Source organism: Fibroporia radiculosa, assembly GCF_000313525.1.
Source record: "Fibroporia radiculosa TFFH 294 genomic supercontigs, scaffold2149, whole genome shotgun sequence".
Classification (NCBI taxonomy): domain Eukaryota; kingdom Fungi; phylum Basidiomycota; class Agaricomycetes; order Polyporales; family Fibroporiaceae; genus Fibroporia; species Fibroporia radiculosa.
In genome coordinates this window covers 19189-34268 of record NW_012133338.1, presented here as the reverse complement: position 1 = coordinate 34268, position 15080 = coordinate 19189, and the positions used below count along the sequence as shown (strand labels likewise).

Genomic DNA, 15080 nt, shown 5'->3' with positions numbered 1-15080 from the left:
CGGCGGCTAACATAGCCAATGAGACGGCCGAAACCTGCAACGCCTCAATGGCCATGTCTGGGGCATTTCGGGCCACGATGTCTGTGTTAACCAAGCGACGAAGCTCCTGCCGCCTTGGAAGGCCCTCATCATGCGGGAGGTATAACCCGCCAGCTGGTGTTTCGGTGCGCAAGGCTCGCATTCTGCGATTGATCGCTTCCACGATATCATCACGGTTGGGGGTCGACATTGCACTCGAAGTATAAGCGAAGTGAAGTGTCAGTATGTCGGGGATGTCTAGGAGGTTATCACTAAGTGCTGGTAGGTTGGAGTAAAGTAGTGCCCACCACGCACCCTCGTGTATTAGCTTCCATACTGGATTAGACAGCTTCGCGAATCTTCGACGACATGAGGCCGATAACAATTCACGGATCTATAACTTCTTTACCTACGAGGCTATTCAACATGTGTTTCGTTGCCTTAGTATAGTAGGGCTGCCCACTATTGATAGTAAGACTAGTAGCAGCGCGAACCTCACATGCCGAGGAGTCAGTAATATATCTCAAGTGTAGTGTGAGATCAGGTTGATTCGTTATGGAATCCTACTTCAAGTTCAAGACCCAAGTTGGCGCACATTGCTGCCTGATCTTGCGCTGAACGCTCAGTTGTGCGGTTTGTCGATCGTTCGCATCAGTAGACCATTAGATAAGGGCGATGTAACACGAGAGCACGTCGCAAAGCCTTACTGCACTATGCGCGATACATACTTAGAGTCAAGAGTTAATTCTGTAGGGAAAGCAGCGTGCAGCAAATCTGAAGCGTAGTGCTCACCTGAACCTACCGTGCGCGCTATGATCATCATGATAACGGCGAATAACGCAACTCTTCAATCCGGCCGCGCAAAAACATCTATAGTACATGGAAAGGAGCCACAGCGTACATACAAGTAAAGACAGTGCCCATTATAATGTACAGGCACTGCACTTGCACTGGTCGTTAATCTTCCTCGCTGTCTTCGTCCTCATCGGCCAGTTCCAATCCTTCATATGGTGGCGGAATGTCATTGGGTACACCTTCAGGTCTTGGGCTGACGACTACGACTCCGTTCAGCGTTTGCCCCGTCCCTCCCATCGATGGCACGACCCCAGCAGGCCTCCGCGATGTCTGAGAAGTGCGGGAGCGCGTGGACATGGGTGATGGCAGGGGTTTAGGATTCGCAGCAAGAGCGGCGCGTGTCTCGCGTTCCAGCTGGCCTCGGAGGGCAGTAGTTTTGCGATCATCCAGGAATTGCTGCTTGAGCTGCGGGTTATGTATGTTTGAGCGGGGACAAACAAATGACAGGCGAGATATGAAACATACCTTCTCCTTCGCAGCTGCTTCTGCCGCTTTCGCTTCTAGTATCACGCGCTGATTGCGCTCAAGTTTGGATTCCTGGCGGCTGAGAGTTTCGTTGATTATTGCAAGCCCGATTTGAAGGTCGGTCATGCGCCGCGTGTCAAAGACATAGAATGGTTGAAAGTCCACCACCTGCACAACCAGCTGCGTCAGTAACTACAGACGATTAAACATCACGCCACACTTACATCAGGTCGAAATCCAAGCTAAACGAGTATAATGGCTGAGGATGAATCATTATGCACGGCAAGAGATTGATAGTGACCTACGGCAACTGCGTACTCCAGTGTACCCTTTGGTTCTACCAGAAGGGTCTTGATCTTCGAATTTGTCGGCTTGAATTTTCTGTATTTTTCTTCATCAGGGTGCGCAAGTATGTTTTCTGCGAGCGTCTTCAGTATCTATGACGCCACAGCTTCATCAGCGTAAATCCATGGTGACAAATGGGAACAACAAACTTGTAATGATTGCAGGGCAAGTTCGCTGCTATTCGGTCTGAGGATACCTGGATCTATCATGCGACGGAATTCCTGCCGTCGTTCATGGTTCGCGCCAAAAGGAGTGTCCTGCTGTTGCGGCGAGGCCTGGGCTTGCTCCGCCTCTCGCTGCTGTTGGAGGCGGCGCTCGATGAAGGCAACGATGTCGTTGCGGCTGCTGGAGCCTGCTGAGACGGACTCGAGGTCGGCGTCCATACGAAACAATCTGCTGAAAGTGCGGGCTTATGGGAACCTGCACACTGCATTACAAAAAGGAGGACTACAGGCTGGACTCTGGAGTCACGATCTAGTCGCCAGATTCGGTCAAGCGCCTGTTTCTGCCACAATTCGGTTATACTGGCCAGCCACTGCAAGACCGACCCATTCGATCCTGTTAAGACGGCTACTCTACGTTGTTCGAATAATGGCTTTTTGTACGTTGAACTCTTGTGAAGAATCTCTCGGGGATAATGCAACTTGAGGGAAGAAGACCTATGCCCGCGCAAAGCCGCAGAATTAACGTCATGGCTCATGGGTCGAGGCAAGGCTAGTACTACACCACCTGCCGGGTCGAGGCGCATGATGCACCCTAACATGTCTAGGTTCTGCTTGGACACCTACCATCATGTCTACTCGAACTGCTGTCCATGTCTCTTTACGCGATGAGGCCATCCTCACCAGTCCGAGGTGGAACAAGGGTAGTGCGTTCACCGCTGAAGAGCGCAAAGCATTCGGCCTTACCGGTCGCTTACCTTTCCGCGTCAATACTCTCGACGAACAGTGCGAAAGGGCGTACGATCAGCTCCAATCACGCGAGTCTCCTTTGAGGAAGAATTCGTTTCTGCAAAGTCTCAAAGACCAGAATCGGGTCCTGTACTACTCTCTTATTTCTAGGCATCTCGAGGAGCTTACGCCTATTATTTATACACCCACTGAGGTGGGCACATTTATTTTCATGCCTTATCGCATATGTGATCTGAGACCTCTCCGAAAGGCCGAGGCCATCGCAAACTATTCGCATCTGTTCCGCAGGAGTGAAGGCCTCTACCTCACATTCTCGAACCTGAGTTCTATGGAGGAGGATTTTATAGAGCATACACGAGGTTGCAATATTGAACTTGTTGTTTGTACTGATGCAGAACAGATACTCGGAATTGGTGACCAAGGTGTTGGCGTGAGTTATACACATTGGTTCGCCCGCAACAATATTTCTCACCGTTTATTCTGCAGGGCATCGGAGTCAGTACCATACCCCTATCCTAAGTTTGATTTATACTTATCCCAAATTTAGATCGCAACCGCTAAGGCAGCTATATACACGTGAGTATCGACTCTTTTCTATATATTAGTTAGCTCATACATCACAGTTTACTGGCTGGAGTCAACCCATCCAAAACTTTAAGTGTAACACTTGATGTTGGAACAGACAACGAGAAGCTATTGAGTGATCCTCTTTATGTTGTGAGTATTGATTCGTGCGCAAGTGGTTTATCTGACCGCGTGATACTAGGGGTGGCCCCATAAACGCATCCGGGGCGAGGGTTATGATCGATTCATTGACAAGTATGCGTTTGTTGCGGGTTGGTTAATTTGTCACATCTCATTTTGTCCCTGTAGTTTTGTGCAGCTTATCCGTAAGCACTATCCGCACAGTTTATTGCACTTCGAAGACTTTGGCGTGAGCAATGCGAAGCGACTCCTTGATCTGTATAGTGAAAAACATGCGGTCTTCAATGACGATGTGTACGTTTCAAGTACATTCTGTTATTTCTTTGTTGCTAATACACCTCATACACAGACAAGGCACGGGTGCTGTGACCCTTGCTACTGTAATGTCTGCTGTTGGTGTTACCAAGTCTTCGCTCGCGGACCAGCGTATTGTTGTTTTCGGGGCTGGCACGGCTGGCTTGGGAATTACACGACAACTGCGCGATGGCATGGTCGCGCTTGATAACGTCTCCGTATCGGACGCTAACAAACGATTCTATCTACTCGACCGCTACGGGCTCATCAAGGCATCGCTTGGGTTGGATAAGATTCGTGATGGACTGCAGGAGTTTGTGCGTCCCGATGATGAGTGGGAGGGCGTGAAGACGAACGCCAAAGGCGAGATCGAGCTGTTAGAGGTAGTACGAATGGTGAAACCAACGGTGCTGATTGGGTGTTCAACCCTAGCGGGTGCGTTTACCGAACAGGTCGTGAAGGAGATGGCCAAGGGGACCGAACGCCCGATCATATTGCCGTTGTCGAACCCGACCAGGTTGCACGAATGTACTCCAGAAGATGCAAATAATTGGACGAATGGAAAGGCACTCCTGGCAACGGGGAGCCCTTTTCCGCCATGCAAGATGCCCAATGGGAAAGAATATGTGTGAGTAGAGTGTCACCTGTGCCTTCTGCCTTTCTTCATGTCTTTTTTCTTGGCCGTGACTTAGAGTTGCGGAATGTAACAGTGAGTAGCAGTCAGTAATAATGGTGACGTTGCTCTGACAGGTATGTCATAGACGCACTAATCTATCCTGGCCTCGGGTTTGGTGCGATCGTGTCGAAGGCGCGCTCACTCACGGACGCAATGATCATTGCGGGTGCGCGGCGTTTGGCCTCGCTCGCGCCGGCACTGAAGGACCCCGATGACGCGCTCCTCCCGGATTTTGGGAGCTCCCCGGATGTCAACTTTGAGGTTGCCGTCGCCGTGGTAGAGCAAGCGATCGAGGATGGAGTTGCGGGTGTAGACTGGGGGGGGAAAGAGGAGGTACGAGATAAGATTAGGGAGAAGCAGTGGAAGCCGGTGTATGAGCCATATGTGTATGATGTCGACGGCGAGCAGTGACTAGTGATACAGTGTAATTTGGACGACTTTGCGTTTCCAATGAGACATTGTGCCGGCTGTGCATGCAGACAAGCACTTGCCTTTCGCGGCAGCCGACGCGAGGCGACTTGTTGGGTCGAACCACCACCGTGACGACTGCATGCGACGGCTCTAGCCCAAGCTCGCCTGCCTGGGTTTGCACGGCCACTCGGCGGGTGCGCAGAGAAAAGGCCCACATGAAGCCCTCCGACCGGTCCACATCTCGGCTCACCATCCCTTCCCCCAGCTATGTTCCTCAAGCAGGCAGCCGCAGTCGCAACGGCTTTGCCTCCGCCTCTGGCTACCTGAGCTCGCCCTCTGCTTCGCCGCTGGTTGCTCGCTCATACTCCCAGCTCAGCTCGCCGCTTTCCCCCAGTCCCCGGTCGCAGCCTCCGACCCCACTCGAGATGCCCCGGGAGTTTGTCGAGAATACCCCTGAGGCTAGCACGAAGCGGCTGCTCATGCCCACCGTTCGTGCGGTTCGGAACCCCTCTTCTCCGCGCATATCCCAGTACAGATCATCCCCATCGAAGATTCCCCGGTCGCGCGCGGGGTCTGTGTCCAACCCTATGCTGGTCGACTTGACCGACCGTGCAGCGCCTCCGGGGTGCCCAGCGGATTGGATTGGCGGTGGCTGTAAGTTTGATGTCGTCGAAGACTTGGTTGAGTTGGAAGGATACCAAATATACGCGGTTGAGAAGTGGTATGCTCCGAAGGTATTCTGATGCCAATAGAATCTGAATTTGCCACAGGGTTGTTGAACGCCGAAGACCTGTCATAGTCTTGACCGTCTTTACAGGTGATTCAAAGCACAAGGTAGGACTCTGTTTCATGTATCAAGATGGCCTGTCTCAGTGTGGATTAGATTACGGTCACTGCATTTAGCCCTTCGCCTTCAAGTCCAGAAGAGGCACAATCCGAATGGGACATCGCCATGCGAACCCTCCGCAGTGACGGTGCTCGTCCCAAAGAGGTGGGTCCCCTTGATGCTTCTCTGCGCTACAATGTAACAGAGGCGCACTGTGCTTCGCAGACCGGAAAGGGTGTACTCATGGTTACTTCCCTAGCCAACTTCCGCTCGGATTATACCATCGTGCATATACCACGAGGCAATTTTCTTGAAGTACGGGAGCAGTTGTACACGAATATAAACCTCCTGCGCATGGGATGTAGTGGGCGCAGTGCTCTTACTCTAGAAGAACCGAGGTGTGTTCCTATGACCGTCCATCTTCTCCCATTGTATGATGCCAACTGAGAATACTCTGCTACTATTTACAGTGATACAACAAAGGACCGGTTTGTTCTTATGTATCATGTACCTGATAAGGCGGTCGTGCGTTCTGGTGGTTCCTTTAATGCAACAGTACTGGAGCTCGTCAAACTCATACAAGCAGCACTGGCTATTTTTGACATGTTTGACCTCGTCCCAGAGGAACGCAATGGTCTACTGTGCGACGTAACATCTGAGGGTATCAAGCGATGGGTCACGGATGTTGGAGAGCCCTGCATGAAAGTTGAAGTGAATTCCCTATCTTATTCTAACAGAGAAGACACTGAACTTAGCTGTGTGCTCTTAGCACATGGAACGCGTAGCAGATCCGACACTTGTGGCTGCACTGCTTAGTCTGATTATGACCATCCGCAACAAGCTGCATGCTCTTGGACATGTACGTCGAAGTTGAACCTCAATTCTCTTAATTGAGCCAAAATCTTTGTTGCAGTATGTTCCCAAGGATCCTTTCTTGGACCCTCAGGGTTTCACTCGAGCTCTTGCCGCTTGTCAAATGGCAAAGCCTCACGGGCCCAATCTTGCACTAACGCCTTCTCCACGCGCGTCTTCACCTCCTGCTCGAAATCCTAGTCCCAACCCTACTTCCACAATCCCGTCCTCCAACCCTTCCCCTTTGCCACCTACCGTCTATCTTTCTCACCAGTTTGTGGAATCCATTCAATCTGCATATGAGAAGAAGACGCGTCAAACTGAGCCGTACAAAGTCCACCGGGTGCTGATCAACAAGCTCGATGATCTAGCTTCCGATCTGCGTACAGGCACGAGCACTGGCTCTGACGCAGAAGGCGGAGGAAGCGCTGCTGCAAGCGTCCTCAATCCCACCGCTGACCTGGGTGCATTTGTGAGAGTCGTCGTCGGCAATTCGAGGGATGCTCCACACAGTTTACGTTATTTGTGGACCGGACGATTAGAGGAGACAGACAAGAAGAGACGCGAGAAAGAGGCTTTGTGGAGTGACACTGAGCGGGATCGGGAGGAGCGGGATCGGGAGAGAGACGGGGAGAAAGATGGCAGAGGGCGTGACATCTGGGATAAGGGTTGGAGAGAGAAAGGGAAAGATAGGGATGAGTTAAGTCGTGAAAGAGAAGTCAGGTCCTCAGGTGACGAGAGTGAATCACTAAAGCCATGGTCGGGCAGAGTCCAACGCAAGATCGAGAGCTGGGCGGCGTAAGTCGGGTTACCTTGAATCGATTCCCGTCTGTCAGGCTTATAGCGTTGTTGCACAGCTTAGGACGGGGAAAGAAGCTTAGCGTTGACTTTGGCGCGCTAGGAAAGACGCTACTGGATTCACCCCACCGAGGAGGCCATTCCGAACAGTCCGGCCCCTCGTCTACGGTGCCTTCGGTAAGAATCTCCGGGTGAGTACTGATTGATCTCGTGATTGAGCGCAACTGACACTCCGGCTACCTAGAGACCCAGACGAAGACGATGGTGTATTGAGTAGCGGTCAAGTGTCTCCCATTTGTGAGTCTTCCTTTGAAGGCGCTTAGTTCTAGCTGACTTGGCTTCGCCAGACGAATCATCAACGCCCATGATGCTCGGCATTGGATCTTGGACCTCTGCGCATCGGTCCACCAGCGAATTGTCCGACTATGATCGCCGCGTCATCGAGTTCAACAAGAAACGTCCTTCAATGCGGCCCTACTACCAGTCACGCATTGTTAGCTGGTCTGATCCCCTTAGTGCGAAAGAGATTGTCGACAAGAGCGACAGCATGGACGATATGGACACACCCAGAGTTCCCAATGCTACTACTTACGCGCGCAAGGATGACGATTTCTTCAGTGAGATCGAGGTAGGTGGTTATATGCGAAGGCAAGATGCCACATTTGGTCGACCGCGGAGCCGTAGCTTTGAGGCGCCAGCAAGGCTCAAAGACTTGCGGGTGCTTCCTGCTGAGTGGATGCGCATCGACGTCGAGCTCTGTGGCCAGCTTCTTATCCTGCATCGACGTGAAGAACACCTGAAGAACGTAGTTGCCTGTCTCTCTGCTCTTGCCGACCGTGTGTCGCACACCAACACGAAGCTTCGAACGGACCACGAAGCCGCTCGCCCAGCGCTCGAGGGGCTGCGTGAGCAAGCACATATTTTACAACGTGTAGAGATGGCCCGCGCTCGCACGGATGCCCTTACACAGGAGACGCAGGCCCTTGCGTATGAATCTGCGCAGTACCTCGTTGAAGACCTATGGCATATGGCCGTGCAGCCGCGCCGGCGGGTGATTGCGCTTCGTGAACAAGTGTTCAGTACAGGCCGTCGGATCTCTCCTCTCAGTCGTGGTGCCCGTGGGCGGTTCAGCCGGGTGCAATGGACCTTGGACGGGAGAGAGCGTCTTGTCGATGCGCTGGGGCGGACCGAGAGTGAAGCGGAGGAAGAGGAATGGTTACCATTCGCCGCCAGCGTCGACGATGACTCAGATACGGAAGAAGTGGACGAGGCGGAACACAAGTCCCTCAGGCCAACATGGCTACTGAGATTCTTCAATTACTGGGGAACGAAGTGGGGTGCGTTGAGGGATCCTGGTAAAGGAGAACTACTTGCTAAGGACAACTGCGAAGCCGAAAGATCTAGAGAGGACACACCTGAGCGCGGATTCAGTACATCTCTACCCGAATCGCCACCTATTGCGGCACGGATACGACAATCCGGCAAGGATGCTCATACCACGATGTCATGATACCCCGCTTCCATTCCATACTGCAACAGCGCTGGGCGTCTGCGTCGCCCTTCATCTTGAATCCAAAATGATCATGATATCTATTACAATTTGAAGATTGGGATGTGATCACGCAATGTGATCACGCAAATAGTACCCGTTCATCTGGCTGCCTCATAGATTCGCTCGGGCTTACTGGAAAAAGATTTTCCGTGGAAGACGTGGGCAACATAGCGCTGGCGCGTATCAACATGTATCATTTGCTCTACTGCTTTGGAAGTGTATACAGAATCACCACGTCGAGGTCGCTTAGCACTCACAACAATCACGTATCCACCCAGGAAGAATCATAACTGATCTACGAGAGCCCCTTCATAACAAATCAAAAACCAAAGGAAGTAACAGCCCATAGGGTGCTAAGATTTCCTGTTGGTTTTGGTATCTGACTGTTGCAATTGCTGGTTGCTATTATGCCATGGAACACTGATGATTAGGGAATACATTGTAATATACATGATGCGGCGGGCAGATTGTTTACACGACCAATTGTACATTATCTGATTGTTACTGAGATAAATCATTACACAGGCGAAGGAGAGTACGGATACATATCCAGGATCTTCTGCTTTAATATTCATATCAAAACTCTCCATCGTCTGCGAGCCTCCGTTCTAGGTCGGATCGAATGTCAAACACTGAGGAGTGCCGCTGCCTCCGTGACAAGATAGAGAGGTCGTCATCATCCGAAGAACTGTCGCCCGACCACGTCGGTTCCGCCATGGAGTCTTGCAGAGTTTCAGATACAAGCTGCTTGCTGCTTCGGCGTATGGAGGAGAAAGGTGAGAATGATCCTGTTATAGATCCATTTCCTAAGCGGCGCAGGAATTCCACCGGGTTCACATGGCTCGATGATGCATGGCGGGTAAGAGGCAGGGCATGTTGCGAACTGCTATTGGAGGGAGGAGGAGGAGGATCTGGCGTAGCTCCACCACGTTCTTCTCTTGCGGTGTCGTTCTCTACTCTGCGAGATGGATTCGGCGCCAACTGGCGACGCCGGAGGGATGGACGGCGCGGGTCCAGACTATGACCAGAAGTCAGAGACGAAGACGTCCCATTCGATCCAGACGCTACAGGTTTATTGTCGCGAATGCTGTTCAGGAAATAGGCCGTCTCCACATCAGTATCGACTGGAAGCGGCGCTTCCGAAGGTGCTGAACCAATGGGGGTGCTTGATGTCACCGGGAACTTGGTATCGGGATTTGGAACAGGAACACGTTCCTGAGGTGTAGCGTCAGACCTATGCGCGGATCTTTCCTGGACACGAGGATGCAGCGCTCGCCGGACGGCCTGCCTTCCAATAAATATCTGTTTTTCCAGACGAAAACGGTTCTCAATCATGTGCAACTGGGCGCAGTTTGCGTAAGGACGATTCTGAAGCTTGGCGACACGTGGAACGCACCTTCGGCCATGTAACAAGCTGTCCAACGTACATCATCCTCTCCAACTCAGTCTCGTCAGGGTCGCTAAGGATGTGAATCCAATCCTAGATATCGATTATCTACATCAGCTAGGGCTGACTTAGCTCACACAGAGAACTGACTGAGAATTTGGTACGTGGCCAGATCCTAACGGGATAAGGAATTAAGTTTTCGAATACCATCCATATAGAGCAGTCAACTTACGTTACACTGCCCTCAAACCGCTGCAGGAATACGCTGGACCAGTCCTGGCCCAGGACTTGAGGCAACAGATCAAGATCGCGTATTAGCTGCGCAGAACTATCAGCTATCTCAGCACCCGTGCAACAAATCTGTCAAACCTTAAAGTTCTTGGTGAGCTCCAGTTTCAACCACTGCTCCGCGGCAGATAGCAAAAAATTTCCTCGCCATCCTAAGATGTTATTAATCAGAAAGAGGCTATCCGCAGCACACTAAAAACACACCTTTGTTCTTCCGGTGTGCGACAGGTTTCCCTGCTGATCCCTGTGGTGCAAAGAAAAACAGATGTACATGAGGGTTGACTTGCGATACGATGGGATGAGTGACTAGGCCCAGTGAAGCATGAGCATATACTACTGAAACATATGGGACTGGGCAGATACCATTGAAGTACATATTCAACGCTTGTACAGGAATGTCAACTCTGTTTGAGAATGCGTGAGCGATTCCTCCGGACCCCGTGGCCACAATCATTTACCTCAACGAGCCATCTTTGAATTTGCTGCCCCAGCTCCATGGTACAATACTTCCATCCTTGAGTTTCTGCATTAAGACGACGGGATTCAGAATACCTGGCACCGCGGCAGATGCCAACAATGCACTCCAGATAACTGTATCAGGTGCCGTCATGTAATTCAATAGCTTAGTGGGGCTATGTAGCAAGTTCAGCGCTGCATAAGAATCATCCAATCATTCACTCACGAATGTCTGTCCGCAGGAACTACGGAAATGTTCAAGATGCGGCCTGTTCTCATGTACGCCTCCCGAAACGTCATTGAACCGCGGGTGAAGAAACACAGCTGTGCGAGGCGTTATGAGCTTGTTTCTGACATTTCATGGCGATTCCGGATGAACTTACCTTCCTGGCCCACATCAAGCTGTCGAACCGCGCACCGCTAGTCCAAAATCGCTTGATCCACACGCGAAAAGGCTCTTCAAATGCAGTTATGCGCCGAGCTAACTCAGGTACTAGCAATGCTTTCACTTCGGCATCCGTGCGGGTGCACACAACCGCGGCGACAACACCGCCGGCGGATGTGCCCGATATGACACGAGGAAGAAGGCCTGCTTCCAGAAAGGCTTTCACCACCCCAAAATGATCTACCAGTCAAACCACAATTCAACCACAATCCACATAAACAACCGGATAATTTCTCACAGTAGCCAAATGAAGCACCCCCGGAGAGACACAGAGCCGAAGTTCCGAGATTCGTGTTGGCCATCTTGAAAAAGCGCTTCTTCTCCTCGTTTGAGATGGCTGGAGACTCTCGAATGTACTCGAGAGCCTTCTCCTGTTCAGTTACGTACTCTGCGAATGATAGTATTCAAGCACAATCAACACATCCAACATTTTCCCACCTTCTATCAACACCTTCGTCCCATAGAAAGTCTGAGTTGCACATGTCAATATAAAACAGATGCCAACATAAATGATTGCGCTACCTCACTGTATAATCTGTATGTGGCGTCAATATCACTACGCACAAACACTGGCTTGAAGAACTCGCCTTGAAGATTCTATGCCAGCGAAGTTGGTACGAATGCAAGTCTCTAGAACGCCAAGCACCCCGCGGGCATCATTCCTCTCTCTCAGAGTTCGCAGCGACCTGCGAACCTAGAACAATAATGGGGTCGACGGTTGGGTGGCCTCGGATATAAGACGTTAGCAACGGGTATTCACCTTTCTGACCAATCTCCAATCATAAAACGGGTCCTCTTCGGTCTGTTTCCATTCGCCGAACTGCAAATGGTCGTCCAGCACAAGTGCTGCATCTTTCCATTCCTATATATCGGTGATCAGTGGATCGGGATCAGGTTGGAGAATCACAACGCACTTGATAGGTTCTAGCATTTCTCAATCTCTGTCGCAGTATGCCTTTTCGACCACGCCCTGTGAAACGTAAGTGCAGAACGTATATTAGAATCATGGAAACTGACATGCAGACAGCCATTCCTTGGCATTGACCAACTGTCGGATGAGGACGTACATGCCGAACTGAACTGCCATGAACAAGAAAATGAGGGACTGTATGGAATCACATCAGCTCATTTAGAGACTAAGATGATACACTAGATATATGCGCACTAATAAAGGCCATCGCACTAAGATATAGAGCCACTCTTGTCTCTTATGCTGTGGTTGGCCCGTATTTCTTCTCCGTCTTTCGTCCAAATCAGAATCAGAATCAATTTGGTGACATGTTTATTCAGCAACGCACTTCTTCACTCTGAGGTTCACAGGAGCAAAATCTGATAGTGCAGATATCTTCCGGACGCGCGGACTAGCAGGGATAGATAGCTCTGCGGGCGAACTTGGACTCGGTATATATGGCTGGTCGTTCAGGTCATAGTCCTCTGTGTTTATAGCCTGAGAGAAGGCTTGTATGTGGCTGCGTCACAGAACTGTATGAGCTTGCCAGGTTGTGATGCGGGAGTGTAACGCACGATTCGTCCACATAGTCGGCATCGAGCTCGGACGGCAGCTCCCGCTCACGATGAGCGACGATGGAGCTTCGCCGTCTGACACGAGACATACAATGCGTTGATACTGTGCGCACTCTGTGTAGGTGATAATCAAGCAAAGGGATGTCTGTATTTCCAAGCGCTGACGTTGTAAGGAGTGGATTTGGTGGACACTGGAAATGACGGTCGACGCGAGGCCGCCGACTCAGGTTGAGAGGTGCTGTTTCCGGTTCACGTGCTTCACAAGCGCGGGTTCAATATTTCCAGGACCTCCACCAGACCTCCACAAGTTGCGTCGAATGTCTACGTGGTTGTTTGACTGCGATGCCAATTTGGAACTTAGAGTTCGTTAGTGTCTCGGTAACGTTGTGCGTATATCTCATATGTTCATACATGACTGGGGAAGGGAGCCTTGCAGAAGAAGTCCTAAATGTTGATGCATCTAACTAAATAGCAAAAAATCTCCGTGTTGAAGTCCTTGAAAATAAATACGGCATGCGTCGGCTGTGTCGATGTTCAGAGTGGAAGCGAATTCCGAAGGTGGAGGTGAGTTCCCCCTTGATTTAGATGTGATATTGTGCTCCGACTGATAAATCTGGACTTCTAGCTGGATTGGCCCGTGCGACAAGCCGTGTTTTGATGTCTTGTACGCCACTTGACGAATTGGCCAGCATGCCCCGCATGTTGAGTTCGTTATGTGTACCAAGATGCATGTGATGGAAGGTCTTGCACGGGCCATCTTAGAAGAGCTGTGCCCTTCTCCGCTAAATGTTCGGCAACGTCATGCTGCTTCCACGCTGCGGGGGCCTCCTGGCTACCTGAACGCCGAACGAGACGTCAGAACACGATATCCGGGCGCTTCGTCTCGCTTGGCGTTCTAGCAGCATAGGGGCTGGTTATCCGATTGTTCTCCACAGCTTGACCCCCTGCTGCGCATGCAGTGGCGGGTTCCATCGGATTTCTGACTTGTGGATAGCAACGGCTGCCGTTGGGAGCACTGTTGTTGTTGGCGGTGTCGTGCACTGGATACGCTGTGCGATGGCTGTTGCATTCGCACCCTGTTTGGTATGGCCATCAGTAAAATCAGTCCATCGCTGCTATTTCGGGCGTCTGTTGTGATCGCAATCCATGAGGCCCTTCGAAACTGTGCACGACGCCCACTCCCCTGTTTGGATGCTTATGGAAATGCCATGGTGACATAAGACCCCCCCTCCTCGGCTATATAAGCCCCCCCACACAGCTCCATCCTCAAACACTTTCTTTATCTTTCACTCCATCAACTCGTATATTCACCATGGGATGGTTCTCTGACGACTCTGACCAGGCTCAGGCCTACGACCAGGTTCGTTCACGTCTCCCTTCCTCTCCTTCTCTCGACTGACAGCGTCGTCCTTGCTTAGGTGGTGAACGCCCCCCACAAGGCTGAGCTCTCTCACGAGCTCCTCGCCGGTGCCGCTTCCTTCGAGGTATGCCCGACTTCCTCGAGCCACACCAACGTTACTGATTCTATCCCCAGGCCATGAAGGCGTACGAGCGCCACTGCGCCGCGAACGGCCAACCCACCTCGCACGCAGAGGCGAAGGAGCTGCTGTACGTATCCTCATATTGCATATAGTCAGCATATAGTCACACATGTTCACTATTTCTGCAGCGCTGGCTTCGCTGGTGCCTTTGTTGACCGCATGGTCGAGACCAAGGGTGTATGTGTCACTATCGATCGTTCCCCTTGATGTTCCCACTGACCTCCGCATCTTCAGCTTGACTATGTCGACAGGCAGAAAGCCAAGCGTCACGGTTAGTATTTTGACCTGTTTTCGCGTCGCTGAGTCTAATCGTGCGATATTGGCAGCTCACGAACAGACTGTTGAGGTGGTCAACGAGGAGAACTACAACGTCTACTGAGCGCGGGCAGGATGAAGCAGAATGCAATCATGTTGTAGCTTGTACAATTCATTATTGATACCATCTGATAACGTGTGTCATCATCCCACTGAGATAATCCGATCAGATTCACCACTGCTTTTGACGGTGCCGAAATATTCAGCTGCAATCGTGACGATTGCATTCGGGTTCCTGAGTCACCGAAAATCGTTGCCCATAACAGCTAGTGAAAAATGATATTTATTGTTTAGGAAACTAGGTCACTCGATGGGTTGTGTTGAAAACATGTGAAGAAAGCTGAAATTATGTGATTCATGTGAATTTATTTTATTTCACTTTCTCTCCTTGAATGATACAGTTTCCGATTATAATT

General features: G+C 51.0%; 5 protein-coding genes across 5 annotated transcripts; 3 read left to right on the top strand and 2 right to left on the bottom strand.

Annotated features, from left to right (window-relative positions):
* Positions 1-975: 975 nt before the first annotated feature.
* FIBRA_03639 (uncharacterized protein) lies at positions 976-2066 on the bottom strand (the record flags this gene model as incomplete). The annotated part of the gene is made up of 5 exons (XM_012325472.1): positions 976-1278; positions 1339-1506; positions 1563-1580; positions 1644-1775; positions 1833-2066. 5 exons carry the CDS (start codon positions 2064-2066, stop codon positions 976-978), a joined length of 855 nt encoding a protein of 284 aa, XP_012180862.1.
* A 409-nt stretch (positions 2067-2475) lies between these two features.
* Positions 2476-4680, top strand: FIBRA_03638 (uncharacterized protein; the record flags this gene model as incomplete). Its single annotated transcript, XM_012325471.1, has 10 exons — positions 2476-2787; positions 2845-3024; positions 3081-3089; positions 3142-3170; positions 3218-3311; positions 3361-3413; positions 3468-3593; positions 3649-4221; positions 4286-4302; positions 4355-4680. 10 exons carry the CDS (start codon positions 2476-2478, stop codon positions 4678-4680), a joined length of 1719 nt encoding a protein of 572 aa, XP_012180861.1.
* Positions 4681-4895: 215 nt separating this feature from the next.
* On the top strand, positions 4896-8666 carry FIBRA_03637 (uncharacterized protein; the record flags this gene model as incomplete). The annotated part of the gene is made up of 9 exons (XM_012325470.1): positions 4896-5401; positions 5451-5514; positions 5564-5904; positions 5977-6217; positions 6276-6365; positions 6420-7156; positions 7216-7347; positions 7401-7453; positions 7504-8666. The coding sequence occupies 9 exons, from the start codon at positions 4896-4898 to the stop codon at positions 8664-8666; spliced, it is 3327 nt and encodes a 1108-aa protein (XP_012180860.1).
* Positions 8667-9284: 618 nt separating this feature from the next.
* Positions 9285-12897, bottom strand: FIBRA_03636 (uncharacterized protein; the record flags this gene model as incomplete). Its single annotated transcript, XM_012325469.1, has 18 exons — positions 9285-10049; positions 10105-10188; positions 10246-10270; positions 10328-10413; positions 10465-10535; positions 10588-10689; positions 10747-10787; positions 10842-11015; positions 11066-11163; positions 11223-11464; positions 11523-11672; positions 11723-11753; positions 12045-12146; positions 12199-12254; positions 12302-12389; positions 12450-12525; positions 12583-12753; positions 12809-12897. The coding sequence occupies 18 exons, from the start codon at positions 12895-12897 to the stop codon at positions 9285-9287; spliced, it is 2451 nt and encodes an 816-aa protein (XP_012180859.1).
* A 636-nt stretch (positions 12898-13533) lies between these two features.
* Positions 13534-14728, top strand: FIBRA_03635 (uncharacterized protein; the record flags this gene model as incomplete). The annotated part of the gene is made up of 7 exons (XM_012325468.1): positions 13534-13662; positions 14151-14168; positions 14227-14292; positions 14343-14416; positions 14478-14526; positions 14584-14620; positions 14676-14728. The coding sequence occupies 7 exons, from the start codon at positions 13534-13536 to the stop codon at positions 14726-14728; spliced, it is 426 nt and encodes a 141-aa protein (XP_012180858.1).
* Positions 14729-15080: the final 352 nt, after the last annotated feature.